Raw genomic sequence first — 15,547 nt, 5'->3', positions numbered from 1 at the left:
GGACTGTCTTCTGCTAGGCTGTCAGCTGTCTCCCTACCAAACATACACATGCACACTGGGCGGCTCAACTGAGCATGCTTGTGTTCTGAAGGGGGAGAGGGGAGAAAGCAGCTGGATACCTCAAAAGGGTTGGACATGTTGAAAACAACTGCCTGATCCTTCCCCCTCTTGATATCTGCCGCCGAGGAATAGTCAGAAGGCCCTCATACACATAGGCTACAGACTGAATACTGAAGTATGTACCATGATGTTCTGCAGCAGCTGAGGTGTGTACTATGAGGTTCTGCAGCAGCTGAGGTGTGTATTATGAGGTTCTGCAGCAGCTGAGGTGTGTATTATAAGGTTCTGCAGTAGCTGAGGTGTGTATTATGAGGTTCTGCAGTAGCTGAGGTGTGTACTATGAGGTTCTGCAGTAGCTGAGGTGTGTACTATGAGGTTCTGCAGCAGCTGAGGTGTGTATTATAAGGTTCTGCAGCAGGTGAGGTGTGTATTATGATGTTCTGCAGCAGCTGAGGTGTGTTCTATGAGGTTCTGCAGCAGCTGAGGTGTGTATTATAAGGTTCTGCAGCAGCTGAGGTGTGTATTATGAGGTTCTGCAGCAGCTGAGGTGTGTATTATGAGGTTCTGCAGCAGCTGAGGTGTGTATTATGAGGTTATGCAGTAGCTGAGGTGTGTATTATAATGTGGTGCAGCAGCTGAGGTGTGTATTATGAGGTTCTGCAGTAGCTGAGGTGTGTATTATGAGGTTCTGCAGCAGCTGAGTTGTGTATTATGAGGTTCTGCAGCAGGTGAGGTCTGTATTATGAGGTTCTGCAGCAGGTGAGGTCTGTATTATGAGGTTCTGCAGCAGCTGAGGTGTGTATTATGAGGTTCTGCAGCAGGTGAGGTGTGTATTATGAGGTTCTGCAGCAGGTGAGGTGTGTATTATGAGGTTCTGCCACAGCTGAGGTGTGTATTATGAGGTTCTGCAGCAGCTGAGGTGTGTATTATAAGGTTCTGCAGCAGCTGAGGTGTGTATTATGCTGTTCTGCAGCAGTTGAGGTGTGTATTATGATGTTCTGCAGCAGCTGAGGTGTGTATTATAAGGTTCTGCAGCAGCTGAGGTGTGTATTATGCTGTTCTGCAGCAGGTGAGGTGTGTATTATGAGGTTCTGCAGCAGCTGAGGTGTGTATTATGAGGTTCTGCAGCAGCTGAGGTGTGTATTATGTATTATTAAGAAGAAACGTCTATTTCTGCAGGAAGAGATAAGCAGCGCCTATCCGGCACCGCTCTTCTCTGTATAACTTCCAGGTCCTGACATCAGAACGTGATGGTGACAGGAATATTATTTTCAGGCGCCGGTATAATTCTACTGTTACTCCTTCAGGTTTTGCTGGAGCGTCTTGAAGGATGCAGCTGCTGAGGGGTTAAGTGCAGAGCAGCGGCGCCCTCTCCATCCATGGCTGATTTGAGAATAATAGCTGTCATCAAATATGCAACGGGAAGGAAGGAAGGCCAGTGTGCGGTGTGCGGGGCCATGGCTACGGGGGTCTCCTAACCCTACCATCAGAATTAAAGGACACCTCCGGAGGGGGGAGGTGCCAGCGCCTGGCTTCAGGACTGCGGCCCTGGTGGACATGTGGGAGTTGTAGTAAAGGTAAGCGCTGTCCTGCCGTTATCTGATCCGGCCGCACCAGTGGCTTTTGTTTGTGGATGCGATGGGCTCCAGGTTACGGGAAGCTGCTGTTTCCAGGCGACTCCGCTTTTAATGTATACAGTCCTTAAAGGTGTCAGCACCTGTCGTCGGTGCCGCTGCTGTCTATAGGATACTGGGGTGGGTCTGCAGGGGTTAAATTACTCTCCTAGGAAGGTATAAATAAAGTTTATTGAAGAGGGCACAGCGTGCACCTTGTCGTATGTCGACTGGTATCTATTTTACTGCATCGATGTACGCAGAATGATGGGGGTTGTAGTGATATACTGCCCTGAGACTGGGTTATATACACCAGTGCATCGTCCCTGGAGATTACATTATGGGGAGAGTAGTGCTGTGTGGTTCTCCTAGACTGTATCACACATGATAGGCTTAGATACAGCAGCTTAGCACTATGGTATAGCCCGATCGGCAGACAGTATCACCAGCAATAGGCTTAGATACAGCAGCACACTGTCCCAATAATTACCTTATAATGAATGGGGAGTGTAGTACTGCATGATTCTCAAAGACTGTATCATAGGCTTAGATACACTGAGACACGTGACATTATCACCCATGATAGGCTTAGATACACTGGCTCAACTGACAGTATCACACATGATAGGTTCAGATACAGCAGCTTAGCAGACAATGTATGTAACACAATAGGTTTAGATACACTGGCTCAGCAGACAGTATCACTCACTCATGATAGGTTTAGATACAGCAGCTCAGCAGACAGTATCATACATGACAGGCTTAGACACACCAGCTGTGCAGTCTGTATCACACATGATAGGCTTGGATACAGTAGGCCAGCAGACAGTATCACACATGAGGCTTTAGATACACCAGCTCAGCAAACAGTATCACACATGATAAAATTATATAGAGCAGCTCAGCAGACAGTATCACACATGGTAGACTTAGATACACCAGATCAGCAGACAGTATCACACATGACAGAATTACATACAGCAGCTCAGTAGTAGTGTCAGACATGATAGAATTAGATACAGCAGCTCAAAAGACAGTATCACACATGGTAGACTTAGATACACCAGATCAGCAGACAATATCACGCATGACAGATTTACATACAGCAGCTCAGCAGTACAGTATCACACATGGTTGACTTAGATACACCAGCCCGGCACAACAGTATCACACATGGTAGGCTTAGATACAGGAGCCCAGCACTACAGTACCATACATGACAGAGTTACACACAGCAGCTCAGCAAACAGTATCACACATAAAAGATTTAGATACAACGGCTCTGCAGTACAGTATCGCACATGGTAGGCTTAGACACAGGAGCTCAGCAGTACAGTATCAGACACGGTGGACTTAGATACACCAGGCCAGCACGAAAGTATTACACATGATAGGCTTAGATACAGCAGCTCAGCGGTAAAGTATCACACATGGTAGGCTCAGATACCGGAGCTCAGCAGACAGTATCACACATGGTAGGCTTAGATACAGGAGTTCAGCAGACAGTATAGCACATGGTAGGCTTAGATACAGCAGCTCAGCAGTAAAGTATCACACATGATAGACTTAGATACAGCAGCTCAGCAGACAGTATCACACATGGTAGGCTTAGATTCAGCAGCTCAGCAGTAAAGTATCGCACATGGTAGGCTTAGATACAGCAGCTCATCAGACAGTATCAAACATGATAGATTCAGATACACCAAGCCAGCACTACAGTATCACACATGATAAGATTAGATACAGGAGCTGAGCAGACAGTAGACTTAGATACAGCAGCTCAGCAGACAGTATCGCACATGGTAGGCTTAGATACAGCAGCTCAGCACAAGTATCACACATGGAAGGCTTAGATACAGGAGGCCGGCAGCTGGGGAATGGATGGTCATGTCACTGGATCTGTGGAGCCATCAATAACTCTGCTGCTGCTCTGGTGTCACCTGCAGCATTGTCCTCCCCGGGCAGCAGGTGACGGCAGATCCCTGGCTGCAGATGTAGGGGCTCTTTTTGATGTAAATCAGGCACATGCAGGGCCCTTTCTTGTCAGGCCATTGTCATTGTTATTTACTTGTGACGTGCGGCCTCTCCTGCCAGCAGCCAGAGGACGAGCAGTGACAGGAGGCTGTGGGGTCAGGAATCAGCCTCCATCTACAATGTCTGGAGGGGTCGCTGTCTCTTCTGATCCGTGGACTGCTGCCATCTTGTATCACCAAGTCCACCGTCCAGTCTAGAGACAGCCGGCAGGTAATAATGCTGAGGATTTTTCGGGTTCCTGTCACTTCAGAACATCTGCTGCTGTAAGGAGCAGGTGCTGGTGACCTCATGAATAATGCGGGGTGCCTCCATAAGGAGCGCAGGACGCTGACTGGGCAAGCGACATGTTGGCGCCATTGCATTCTGCTTTGTAATATACTTCATGTTTCAATTCCTCACCATTTTCAAGATCTCTGCTTGCTGTGGACAGCTGAGAGTTGCCACAATTGTTTCCAGTCTGCAACAGCAAGAGCAGCACACATCACTTTTCTGTGCTCATGGTTTGTTACAATGTACCAGTCTGTTTAGCTCCCAGCAGATTGTCTAGACTGGATACAATTGTAACAAACATTTCTGTACCAGTTTTCTTCCCATTCACTGGCAGCAAGCAGATATTTTGAAAACGGTGAGGAATTTAAACACAAAGAGCCACAATTGCTAATGTCAGTGCAACAAGATTTTGGAGTAAATTGCACCAAAATGTGGCATAATTTGGCACGTCTAGGTTTCGAGAAATTATTTGCACCTAGTCCGACAAGGGGGCGTGGATGTGACGGGAAAAGGGGCGTGCCCTCCTATGCATCATTCTGAGCCAAAATTTCACCACGATTCTAGTGTCAAATTCTTCCCCAAACTAACTAGTTAGTACATAGCTAAACACAATCCTGTATCCCTGCGTCACATTTCTCCGCCTGAGCCCCTGTGATAACGCTGGTGTCGGTCTAGACTCTAGACCGTCGAGCTAAGATTACGCCATCTTTAGGGTTAGAAAATCTGCTGCAAACTCCATCAGAAAGCTGCAGAACTTCTTGATACAGTAACAGCTTGTTTTACCGAAAAATGCCCGTCAGTCCTGATGAGGCCATGACTTCCTGGTGTAGGTTATGTTCACACACGGCGGATGCGCTGTGGATTTGCGGAACTACAAAGTGGATGAGAGGTTACCAAATCGAAGAAATGGGGAAAAATCTGCAACAAATCTGCATGTAATTTATGAATTTTGCTATTTACTCGTTGCAAAAACTGCAAGAAATGTTCTTTCCACTCAATTTACTTCCCATGTGGACTTAGGGTACTTTCACACTAGCGTTAGTGTGATCCGGCAGGCAGTTCAGTCGTCGGAGCTGCCTGCCGGATCCGCCGATCAGTGTGACAACTGACAGCATTTGTAGACGGATCCGGGTGCGGATCCGTCTACAAATGCATTGCAAGAACGGATCCGTCTCTCCGCTTGTCATGCAGATGGACGCACCCGTCTTGCAGTCTTTTTCACAGTTTTCCCGGATCCGTCCTTCAGTTGTTTTGCAATGCCGGATCCGGCACTAATGCAAGTCAATGGGAATTAATGATCCGGCATTCCCGCGACTGATCAGGCATTTTGGACGGACAAATTACCGCAGCATGACTGACCAAAACGCCTGACAGTGACTGAACGGAAGGCATACTGATGCAAACTGAACGGATTTCTATCCATTCAGAATGCATTGGGATATGCCTGATCAGTTCTTTTCCGGCATAGAGCCCTTTTGACGGAACTCTATGCCGGAAAAGAATAACGCAAGTGTGAAAGTACCCTTACCCTTATACAGCAGTATTTCTGCTGCGGTTGTGATTAATTTATTAGTAAGTAGTAATTATTAATGGCATCGTAAGGGAAGAGGGAGGTCAGAGGTCATTACGTGCCTTGTGTCACATGACCTGCATGTTAGTCTTTGACCTCCATTGCAGCAGAGAGGATACAGGAGGAGAGGGCCAGTGAGTTGCCTGCACATACAGTCTCCATTGTGTGCCAGCTGTGCCCCCCATGCTGCGGACTGCAAATTGCGATCCGCAATGCACGGGCACCAACCGTAGGGCTGCCGCGTGCAGACGTTGACCCATTCACTTGAATGGGGTCCGCAATCCGCAGCCAACGGTCCGCACCCCAAAAAAGAAGTGCATGCACTACTTCTTTGCGGTGTGGAGGCACGGACAGAAACCCCATGGAAGCACTCTGTTCCATGCCGGACCTTCCGGATTGCGAACCCATTTAAGTGAATGGGTCTGCATCCATGATGCGGTGCAAAAACAGCCGGGCTCCGTATATTGCAGACCTGCTGTTTGCGGGCCGCAATATGGGCCCAGCTGGCACACGGTCGTGTGCATGAGGCCTTAGGGCCCTTGCAGACAAGCTTTGGTCCCGCTGCGAGGTCGCAGCGCAGCACTCGGCCTGAACTCCCAGCGCTGCCGGGGGTCACATAGCATTATATTGATTTGTGATGCTATGTAACCCTTACAGTTCTGGAATGTATCGGACAACACTGACATAATCCTGCCAGTGTTATCCAATACATTTCAGAACTGTAAGGGTTACATGATAGCATCATAAATCAATATAATGCTGTGACCCCCGGCAGCGCTGGGAGTTCAGGCCGGGAGCTCGCAGCGTGACCAACGCTCATCTGCAAGGGCCCTTAGTCTGTATGTCTACCTATTACACAAAGCGCCTATCGGTTTTGGTAGGAACCATGTATTATTTTGTTTCCCCTGTGGAGAGGCTGCAGAGAAATAGAACCTTTGTGGCTGGGTTCTGATGTAATTCTTCATTTCCCCTGTGGTGGCGCTGCTGTAAAATTTAACGTTTGCTGCTGGGTTCCCCTATAGCGTACAGCTGATCACGGGAGATCCCTCCAGTGGGAAACCTTGCAATCAGCTTATTGAAGGACCCTTCTAACAAAAGTGGATCGTCCAAATGGAAAACCCCTTTAATTGACAGCAAGGATCCTTAAAGCCAATGATTCAATTCCCAGAACCACCGGTCCTGCACTACCCTATTATTCTTACATGGGACATCATGAGGTCTGGATGATCTCAGCCTGTTCACGGGAGGATGAGACACAGCTCCTTGTGATACTTAAGGAGCCCCTGACATCACCTCTCTGTATATTTGATGAGGAAGACGAGGCGAGGGCAGCGCAGTCACAAAGAATAGGCTGTGAGTCAAAATGTATGGAGTAACGTGATAAGTGGGATCTGTGGGGTGATGCTGAGAACAGTTACGGTAGGTTTTAGTCTCCTTTTCTTCTGTGTCTAGGAAAGCAATGTGAAAGCCTCTGCAGTGTACATCAAAACAGATGGAGGTCAAATGGTTTGGCCTTTAAGGGGCATCTGTCAGCAGTTTTGTACCTATGACACCGGCTGACCTGTTACATGTGCACTTGGCAGCTGACGGCATCTGTGTTGGTCCCATGTTCATATGTGCCCGCATTGCTGAGATATTTTTTTTTTAAATATATGCAAATGAGCCTCTAGGAGCAACGGGGGTGTCGCCGTTACACCTAGAGGCTCTGCTCTCTCTGTATTATAACACAGCACACGGTAGGTGGAGGGGACCCTTTACAGATTTTGCATTGGGCCCAGGAGCTTACAGTTACATCTCTTTCTTTCTGGAGGACCCCGCACATTTATGTGTTACGCTGACAGCCTGCTGTAGACAGACTGAACACCAGGGCATTATGTGGCCATCTTATTTTTTTGGCAGACCAAAAAGGAAAAAATTAAAAGCTCATTAAGGTGGCTGTAGTCATTGGAAATTTTGTAGATTCAGACAAATCTAATGGTCTGTAAAATTGTCTAGACCTGACAACAAATACCTAGCGTCTATATGGGCCACCTCAGCTACATGCAGGCCCCATGGTGGTGAAGCTAAGACTGGCTGCCCATCTACCACGTTTGTCCAGATTGGTAGGGGCCCACCCAAGCCCAGTAGGCCTTAGCGTCTGCTGAGGTTTGCTTGGCACTGCCGCCAGCCCTGATCTATGGCCGCCCGCAGGGACCCAGGTAGAGGTGAGTGACGGCGTTACTTCACAGCTGAGTGGGCGCACAGGTTGCCGGAGGCGCTCGCTCAGACGTCTTTCACAATATATTTCCTGTCGAGATGAGAATCCGATCTGTTCAGACAAAACAAAAGACAAATTTGGAAACATCTCTGATTAAAGTTGTATGAATTGGAGGAGACCTGAATCCGAAGCTTTCATTAATTTTTCACAGCTCTCCAGCAGCAGAAAATTATTAAAAAGGTATCAGAAAAATTAAAGTGGTTTGTAAAGCAGATACTTGGCTGTCATTATACTCAAGACACTCCTCGCCTTCTTCTTCCTAATAATCATGGCGGGCGTCCTCTTTACTGATAGTGACATGTTCTCTATAGGTTCCTCTATAGGGGCCATCAGTACCCAGAAATTCTCCCCAGCTCCTGTGCAAATCTGACATTTAGGATTCCCAGACGGGAAAAGAAAGCCCTATTCACATCTTATCTGCATAGGTGAGGAGATTTCTTGGTAAATGGTATGTTTTGTCGCAAACTGTACCTTTCGTACACTATATGGATATGGTCGTGTGCATCAAGCCTTGGGATACTTTCACACAAATTTTTTTGTGTGTTTTTCTGTGCTTTTGTGTTTTTAGTGGTATATATTTTTTTTGCATTAAAACCACCAGCCCCAGGTGCTAGCGGAAGGCAGGGGTGTAGCTATAGGGGAAGCGGCTACTTTGGGGACCAAACTTATAAGAGGCCCACTTGGGAGGAGGACTAAGGCCCCCTCAACTGTATTATACAATGACATTCTATACAGAGACACTGTAGAAAACGGACGGAGCGGCTACCGGGCTTTGTCTGAGAGCACAATGTTGACTAGCCTCAGGAGTGGGGGATTGCACAGGAGTCAGGAGTTGTGAAGAAGTTGCTGGGGGAGGAGACCCGTTCAAAAATTTGCTGTGGGGCCCGGTCATTTCTAGTTACGCCACTGGTTGAAAATGCCTGAGCATAGCCTGGTGTTTTTTTTCTATAGTGGTAGAAAAGCCACAAAATGCATGTGTATAGGCTCCCTAGGGCCTCCTTCACACACATTTCAAGTGTTGTTGGTGACTTTTTTCCCCCTCAGTAACGGATCCGACAGTAAGGAGAAATATAAGCCCTTTTATACTTACTATTCCTTTTGTATCCATTCCTTAACTTTGGCTGAAAAAACGACATTTGTGTGATTCCCCCCTACACTTAGACAGTCTAAAGATGCGCTGAATTTATCAAGTTGCCTCATGCTGGATGATAAACGTGGTGCATCTTTAAATACCATCTGCTGGTGGTCTTACTTTGTGCAAAAAATTTTATCAAAATTTACTGCGAAACCATTGCTCTTTTTTTTGCCCCCTTGTCAAAAAGGAGGAGCAAAAATGGTCAAACACATAATAAATGGCATACAGAGTATGTGTGCCTTTCTTGGGGCACATTAAATCAGAATTCTGGTGCATTTAGCTTAGCAAATCTTACATATAGGGTCTATTCACACATCCGTAGTCTATTGCGGATCCGCAAACACCCGCCCGGCACCCCTATAGAACTGCCTATTCTTGTCCGCAATTGCGGACAAGAATAGGACGTGTTCTATTTTTTTCCGGAGCCGCGGACCGGAAGATCGGGGGCGCGCTCCGGAAATGTGGATGCAGAGAGCACATAGTGTGCTCTCCGCATCAATTCCGTCCCCATAGAGAATGAATGGGTCCGCAACCGTTCCGCAATTTGCGGAACGGATGAGGACCCATTATATGGACGTGTGAATGGAGCCTAAATCTAATATAATAGAAGTACTAGTGTATTTTTTTGTGTGTGTTTTTTCTTCAAATAAATAGGAAAAATCGCAGCATGTTGTGGGTACGGCATTTTTTCCCCCAGGTGTTTTCTTATAGATTTCTCTATAGGAAAAAAAAAGAACGCATTAAAATGTGTGACCAAAAAGTCACAGTTCACGTGGACACTATAAATATTCAGTGAAATTTTTCCTGATGTATCAAACTTGTGTTAACGATGCTGCATTTGTAAGTTAGATCTACAGGATATCGTGTCTTGCTTCATTCTTTAAAATGCAGAGGGTTAATCCACGACCACGTGCTCCTCCAGTCCTCCTTCATCCACATTCAGGTTCTTGCGTCTTAGCACTTAACTCATTTCATTGGAAAAGTCTCAGGGTGATAAAGTAGGAATGGTACAGGCTACTTGCATTATTCATATTAAACTGAGCCAAGAATATAGTGTTACAGCAGAAGAGCACTGCCACTATATCTTGGCTTCCGACTTCTCAGCGCTCTGCAGAAACCGTCACTACGGCTTGATGACAGGAATCTCCCTGGATTTATACTGAGAGCCTCTGGATTTTCTGAGTGAAGAAGAATGATGCACTTACATGGATCTATCTGTTTGCCTGGAATATAACTTGGAAACTGGAGAAAACTTTAGTGGATTCTTGCAAAGAAAGGACAGTTTAAGAAGTGACTTTCCTCTGAGCCCAGGATGGCTGATTGGGTCACCATACCACAACCTGAGCCAGGTAACTGAAGATGTTAATTGCAATGAGATTGTCATTCATGGACATTTTGCATTGCTCTCGGCACAGAGTATGTTTTCTTAATTAATGCAAAGACATTGGTTGCGCTTACCTTTCCGGGATCACTTAACAGCATGAGCATTCCATTTCATACAGTTTTAGATCTAAAATTTGCTTCCCGTGTCCTCAACCAGTGTGCATACAGTACGCTGCCGCGTCTGATCTCAAAGACGGCAGAGGAGTTACCCTATTTAGTATCAAGAGAGGAACATTAGCATGAGCTTGGACAGTTGTCATTATGGGAGGCAAAAAAGGTGATGCGAAACCAGCCAAGAAAGGTGGTGGAAGGGAATCGCCCTCCAAGGCTGACCCCAAGAAAAAAAATGAGAAGAAAGGGGGAAAAGGTAAAGAAAAAGATGAGAAAAAGAAAGATGCCAAGAAAGCGAAGAAAGAAATAGCAAGTGAAGAGGAAGAGGAGGAAGAAGTGTCAGAGACAGAAAAGGGTAAAAGCGAAGAAAACAAAAATGAAGAGGAAGAAGAAGATGAAGATATTGTACCAGTGCCTAGAGGTAGAAGAGGGAGAGAAAAAGGTGTAGCAGCCCTAAAAGGGGCTTCTAAAGCGGTGGCTGGTATGAACAAAGGTAGAGGTAGAAGTGATCCAGTACAAGAACCAGAAGTCTCTAAAGCAAAAGGACCAAAAAGAGATTTAGCAAGAGCTCAACTGAAAGGAGCAACCAGGGCCATGGCTGGACTGGCCAAAAAAACAGCAGCTCCTCCTCCGAGGAAAAAGAGTCTGAAGGCGACATCAAAACTTTTCATGAAATTCAGCAATCTAAAACCAAAGAGATCAAAGAAAGGTCACTTCAAGACAGCATCAAAACTATTTATGGGCTTGAGAAGAAAGTTTGCTGCTACATCTCTACTAGATAAAAAGAAGAAGTCAGCTGCAATGTTGAAAAAAACATCCAAGCTTATGGTAGGTTTACGGAAAAGCTCAAAGAAACCATTGCCAAAAGAAAAAGGACCTAGCGACGGATCAAGACAAAAGCCTTCATTTTTACTTATACGATTAGGAGGTAATGCTCCAAAACCTGACCCACTAGAAAAGAAAGGACCCGGGAAACTGTTTGGGGGTTTATTTGGCCGAAAAAAAGGAAAAGCTAAATTCAAACCGAAAGCTAAATTGCTTTCTAAAGTATCCACAGCTGCCAACTGGTTGACCAGAAGATTTCTGTCCAAAAGGAATAGATATTTTCAGAATGAGTTTGCCATACAAGATGCTTGGCATAGTAGGATGGGAGAACACAGGTTGCCATTCCCTTCACAGGAGGAACTTGAAAGACATAGGGAAAATATGAAACGGTTTCCAGGTGCACACAGATTCTATGGCCAATATGAAGATGTTTATGGACATCCTAAGAACTTTGAAGCCTATCGACACCAAAGATTCCCAACGCAAAGATATTTACAAAATGGGCCTGGAAGACATGATGATGCGTCCGTTGGCTATTACAACTACGATGACGAAGGGTATGGTTTTGATGAAAATGGATATTACAATGAGGATGAGGAATTTCCATTTGCACATAATGGTCAATTTCCAGCATATGCTGGAGCAGATGAAGAGTATAATGATTATTCTGGGTACCCTATGGAAGATGACTACACTTCATATCAAGAGAGTATGGAGTATTGTGATGAAGGCAGCCATCTGCTTAAGAGTCAAAACTCGTATTTTCAATATGAGGTAGATGTCCATAATCCCCACAATGTATATTCAACATACGGTTATGATGGGAATCAGATGAGTTACTCTCAGGATCCAATGAATCCATATGATCCACGGGAAAATGAGAGTGAGTCATTTGGTAATTTTGAAGGACACCCTCCTTATTCTGACATGGAAGAATCAGATTACTACAATAACTACCCAGGTGCAATGAACCACACTGACTACATGATATCTCCGTATGCAGAGCCATTAAACCCATACGCTCAACCTATGGATGATATCATAGACCATGATGATCCAGAAGAAATGGAACAAAGTCATCATCCATATTATGAATCTGAAGACCAGCTACAAGAACACTCTTCAACTTTATCCCAAAATAGAAAATATAAACTGTTCCCAAGACCACAAGTAAAACTTTTTGGGCGAGAGAAATTAGATGTTCCACTACCTCCATCTCCACGTATATCGTTTACAGATTTTGATGATGAGGAAGAGCAAGATGGTGAAGACGAACCTTTACTTTCACCACAACAGCCTAGAAATACAAGACCACTTGCTGGTAAATCTCTTTTCGCAAAATCAATTCAAAGGAATTTAAGCCAGCCACATCCAAGAGGAGTGCAAAAGATGCTCTCTACAAAACCAATTGGACAAAAAGTAAATACATCCTATTATCAAGACAATTACCAGGAGTCTGAGTTGCAAGAGTACTCCCCAAGAGCATTCGGTAGCCCTTTGGGACAATTTATGAAAAAGTCCCTTTTCCCTAAGCCAATCTTAAAACGTAACGAGCAGCAGTTTCAAAGACGGCAACTTTCTCCACCACCGAGGAATCCCTTCGCAGAGACATCATTTGAAAGGTCACAGTCTCCTGTTCCTTCCCTAAAACATGCTCAAATGCCATCTCCTAATAATGACCATCGGATGGGCAAAAACCACTCAGCACAACAATTAGAGTCCTTGCAGAAAGATTTGGCAGATGAGCAGAATTCTACTTTACCATACCATAAACGATTCGGCCATAAACTGGCCGGTATGGATTCATCAAACCTTTTAAGAAAAAACAACTTTTTGTCTTCTAAAACAAATCCTGAAATAAGTCCTACATTACACCACAACAAGCAAAATTTTCCCCAATCACCTACTGTTTCAAGATTTAGTAACAAAGGTAAAGAAATATCTATGCCCCCATCTCCTAACCTTTCCACAAGACAGAGACCACTTTCTCCAAACCCCACAATGAAAGCATTTAGCAAAGGAAAAGAAATCTCCATGCCCCTGTCTCCCAACCTTTCCACAAGGCAGAGACCACTTTCGCCGAGGCCTACAATGAATGCATTTGGCTTAAACAAATCTAGTAATGTCTCTCAAAATCAAACTGGATACAAGCAATCTGAAATTCGTTCCTCTTTAAGGGACAGAGGAACGTTGCCATCACCTCAGTTGGACAGAACAAATTTTCAAAGGCCAAGGTCACCTTCCCCTACAAGAATGACACATTGGTCTTCCAATTCTAGCAATCTAAATGAACCTGTTTCCAGTAATATCGGTCCTGTACCCTCATCACCAATGTCTACCATGAGGAGAGAAAACAACTTTCTTAGAAATAATCACGGCAATCCACAATATTTTCAACCATCCATGAATTCGAGAAGTGCCTCTCCGTCACCCTCAGCAAGCCCAATATCTCAAAGAGCTGGTCATTTTGCAAAAAAGGACTTTCAAATGTCTCCATCCCCAATCTCAACAAAAAAATCTTTCAAAAGTTCCAGTTTTTATCCTGAAAATCAGCAGAGATCTCCACAAGTGGGAATAGGAATGCATGGGAAAGTAAATGATCACCAAGGAGGTTCAAAGAAAAGATGGGGGAATGAAACTGAGTCAAGAGGAGAAATCACACCACTAACATTGAATCCATTTATGAAACATCTAAGACGCACTGGTGATATGAAACCACAAAATCCACCACCAGAGAGACATCCAATGTCACAGATACCACCTTATAGAGAAGATGACTTTAGACCATCACATCAAATGCCTCAACAGCCACAAAATAGGTATGGAGTACCTAGTTCACCATCTGAACAGAGAAAGTCACCACTATTGGACAGATATGGCAGTATGAGAGGTTCTTCCAGTCTGTGTCCACCTAGCCCTTTATCAAACACCTTAAGGCAAGGAAGTAACCCTTCCATGTGCAGAGAATTTCAGGAAAATTCTTTGGAATCTCCTCCTTCCTTTGATCCTCCAAGGTCCCCGCTATTGGGGAGACACAACAGTATGAGGGGACCAGCAAGGTCAATGCCACCTAGCACAGCACCGCAAGGACGTGAACATGGTTTTTACACACCACGAGAATCTCATGAACCTTCTGCACATTCTGTCTCATTTTCCGATCCCTCACAATCACCAGGGATGGGAAGACCTGGTAGCATGAGAGGGACTTTAAATCGGTCTTCCCGAGGTCCACTTTCGCAGCTAACAAATAGGCAGGGAAACAACCGTATGCTAAGTAGAGAAGTCATTGAGGGCTCTATGGTAGCACCACCTGATTCAGCTCCAAATTCTAAAAGTCCTTTCTGGAAGCGATTTGGACAGCCACTTGCAGGAATGTCTCAAGGTCCCCCTCCATCACAACAGATGTTATGCAGAGAAGAACCCCCATTAGCTGATCGTCTCCCAAAAAAAACAACTTCAAATCCATTTGTAAAAAGATTTGGCCAGGTGGCAAGTAACCAAATACAGAGGCCAAAGTCTCCAGAACATCTAGGTAGTGTTAAACCTCCCTCTCAACAAAATATTAGACACCCTCATAGTGACATGAGGACTATACCAAGCCAGTCACCAAAATGGAATCCCATGTTCTATCACGAAGACATAAGCCAACCAAGACCTCCATCTCCTCAACCTGGGTTGAAGTCGTTAGGTGGGTTTATGTCTGAATCATTAAACCAAACAAACCATGGCTCTTTGAATGGATCTAGTATTTATCTAAAATTTCGGGGGTCCCCAACTTTGGCTGGTGCCAACAATTCATTACCCCGGCACCCACCATCAAGGGATCCATATATGTGGAATGGTCCACCAAAACACCCACCAGAATACAATGACGGTGACTTTGAAGATGGTATGGGAAGGTATGCTGTGGTCATGCCCCAAATTCAACAAATGGAAAACTTTAGAGGTCGTGGTAGTCTACGGAATCGGCCTAGGTCAAGGCACCATATAGGGAATTCCCGCAACATGCCAGGAATGCGACCATCTGATAAACCCATGCATTTGCCATGGACTGAATCCCTTACAAGAGGTTCACAGAGGGCCAAAGAAAAAGTTGCCAATTATCTTACACATGGAAGCCCACAGTCCCCAAAAAACTGGCAACAAATGGTCGGAGTAAGAGGGAGGCATCCAATGAATAACAAGGTACAGTTACTTAATTTTGTAATTTCGTGTTGTTTCTCAATCTCTTCTATCTTTAGAAAGTTTACATAATGGGTGATGTAGACGTACTTACTAACACCAGGAAA

At 45.1% G+C, this 15,547-nt stretch overlaps 1 protein-coding gene across 1 annotated transcript in view; it reads left to right on the top strand.

Moving 5' to 3' along the window:
* The first annotated feature begins 10,583 nt into the window (after positions 1-10,583).
* The window catches only part of MYO15A (myosin XVA), an 88,041-nt gene continuing 83,077 nt past the window's right edge, over positions 10,584-15,547 (top strand). Inside the window, exon 1 of the mRNA XM_040441412.1 lies at positions 10,584-13,053. Coding sequence (XP_040297346.1) covers positions 10,584-13,053 — 2,470 coding nt within the window. The remainder of the gene's footprint in view (positions 13,054-15,547) is intronic.

The sequence above is a fragment of the Bufo bufo genome, chromosome 7, assembly GCF_905171765.1.
Source record: "Bufo bufo chromosome 7, aBufBuf1.1, whole genome shotgun sequence".
In the NCBI taxonomy this organism is placed as follows: Eukaryota; Metazoa; Chordata; class Amphibia; order Anura; family Bufonidae; genus Bufo; species Bufo bufo.
This window is presented reverse-complemented; position numbering and strand designations above follow the sequence as displayed.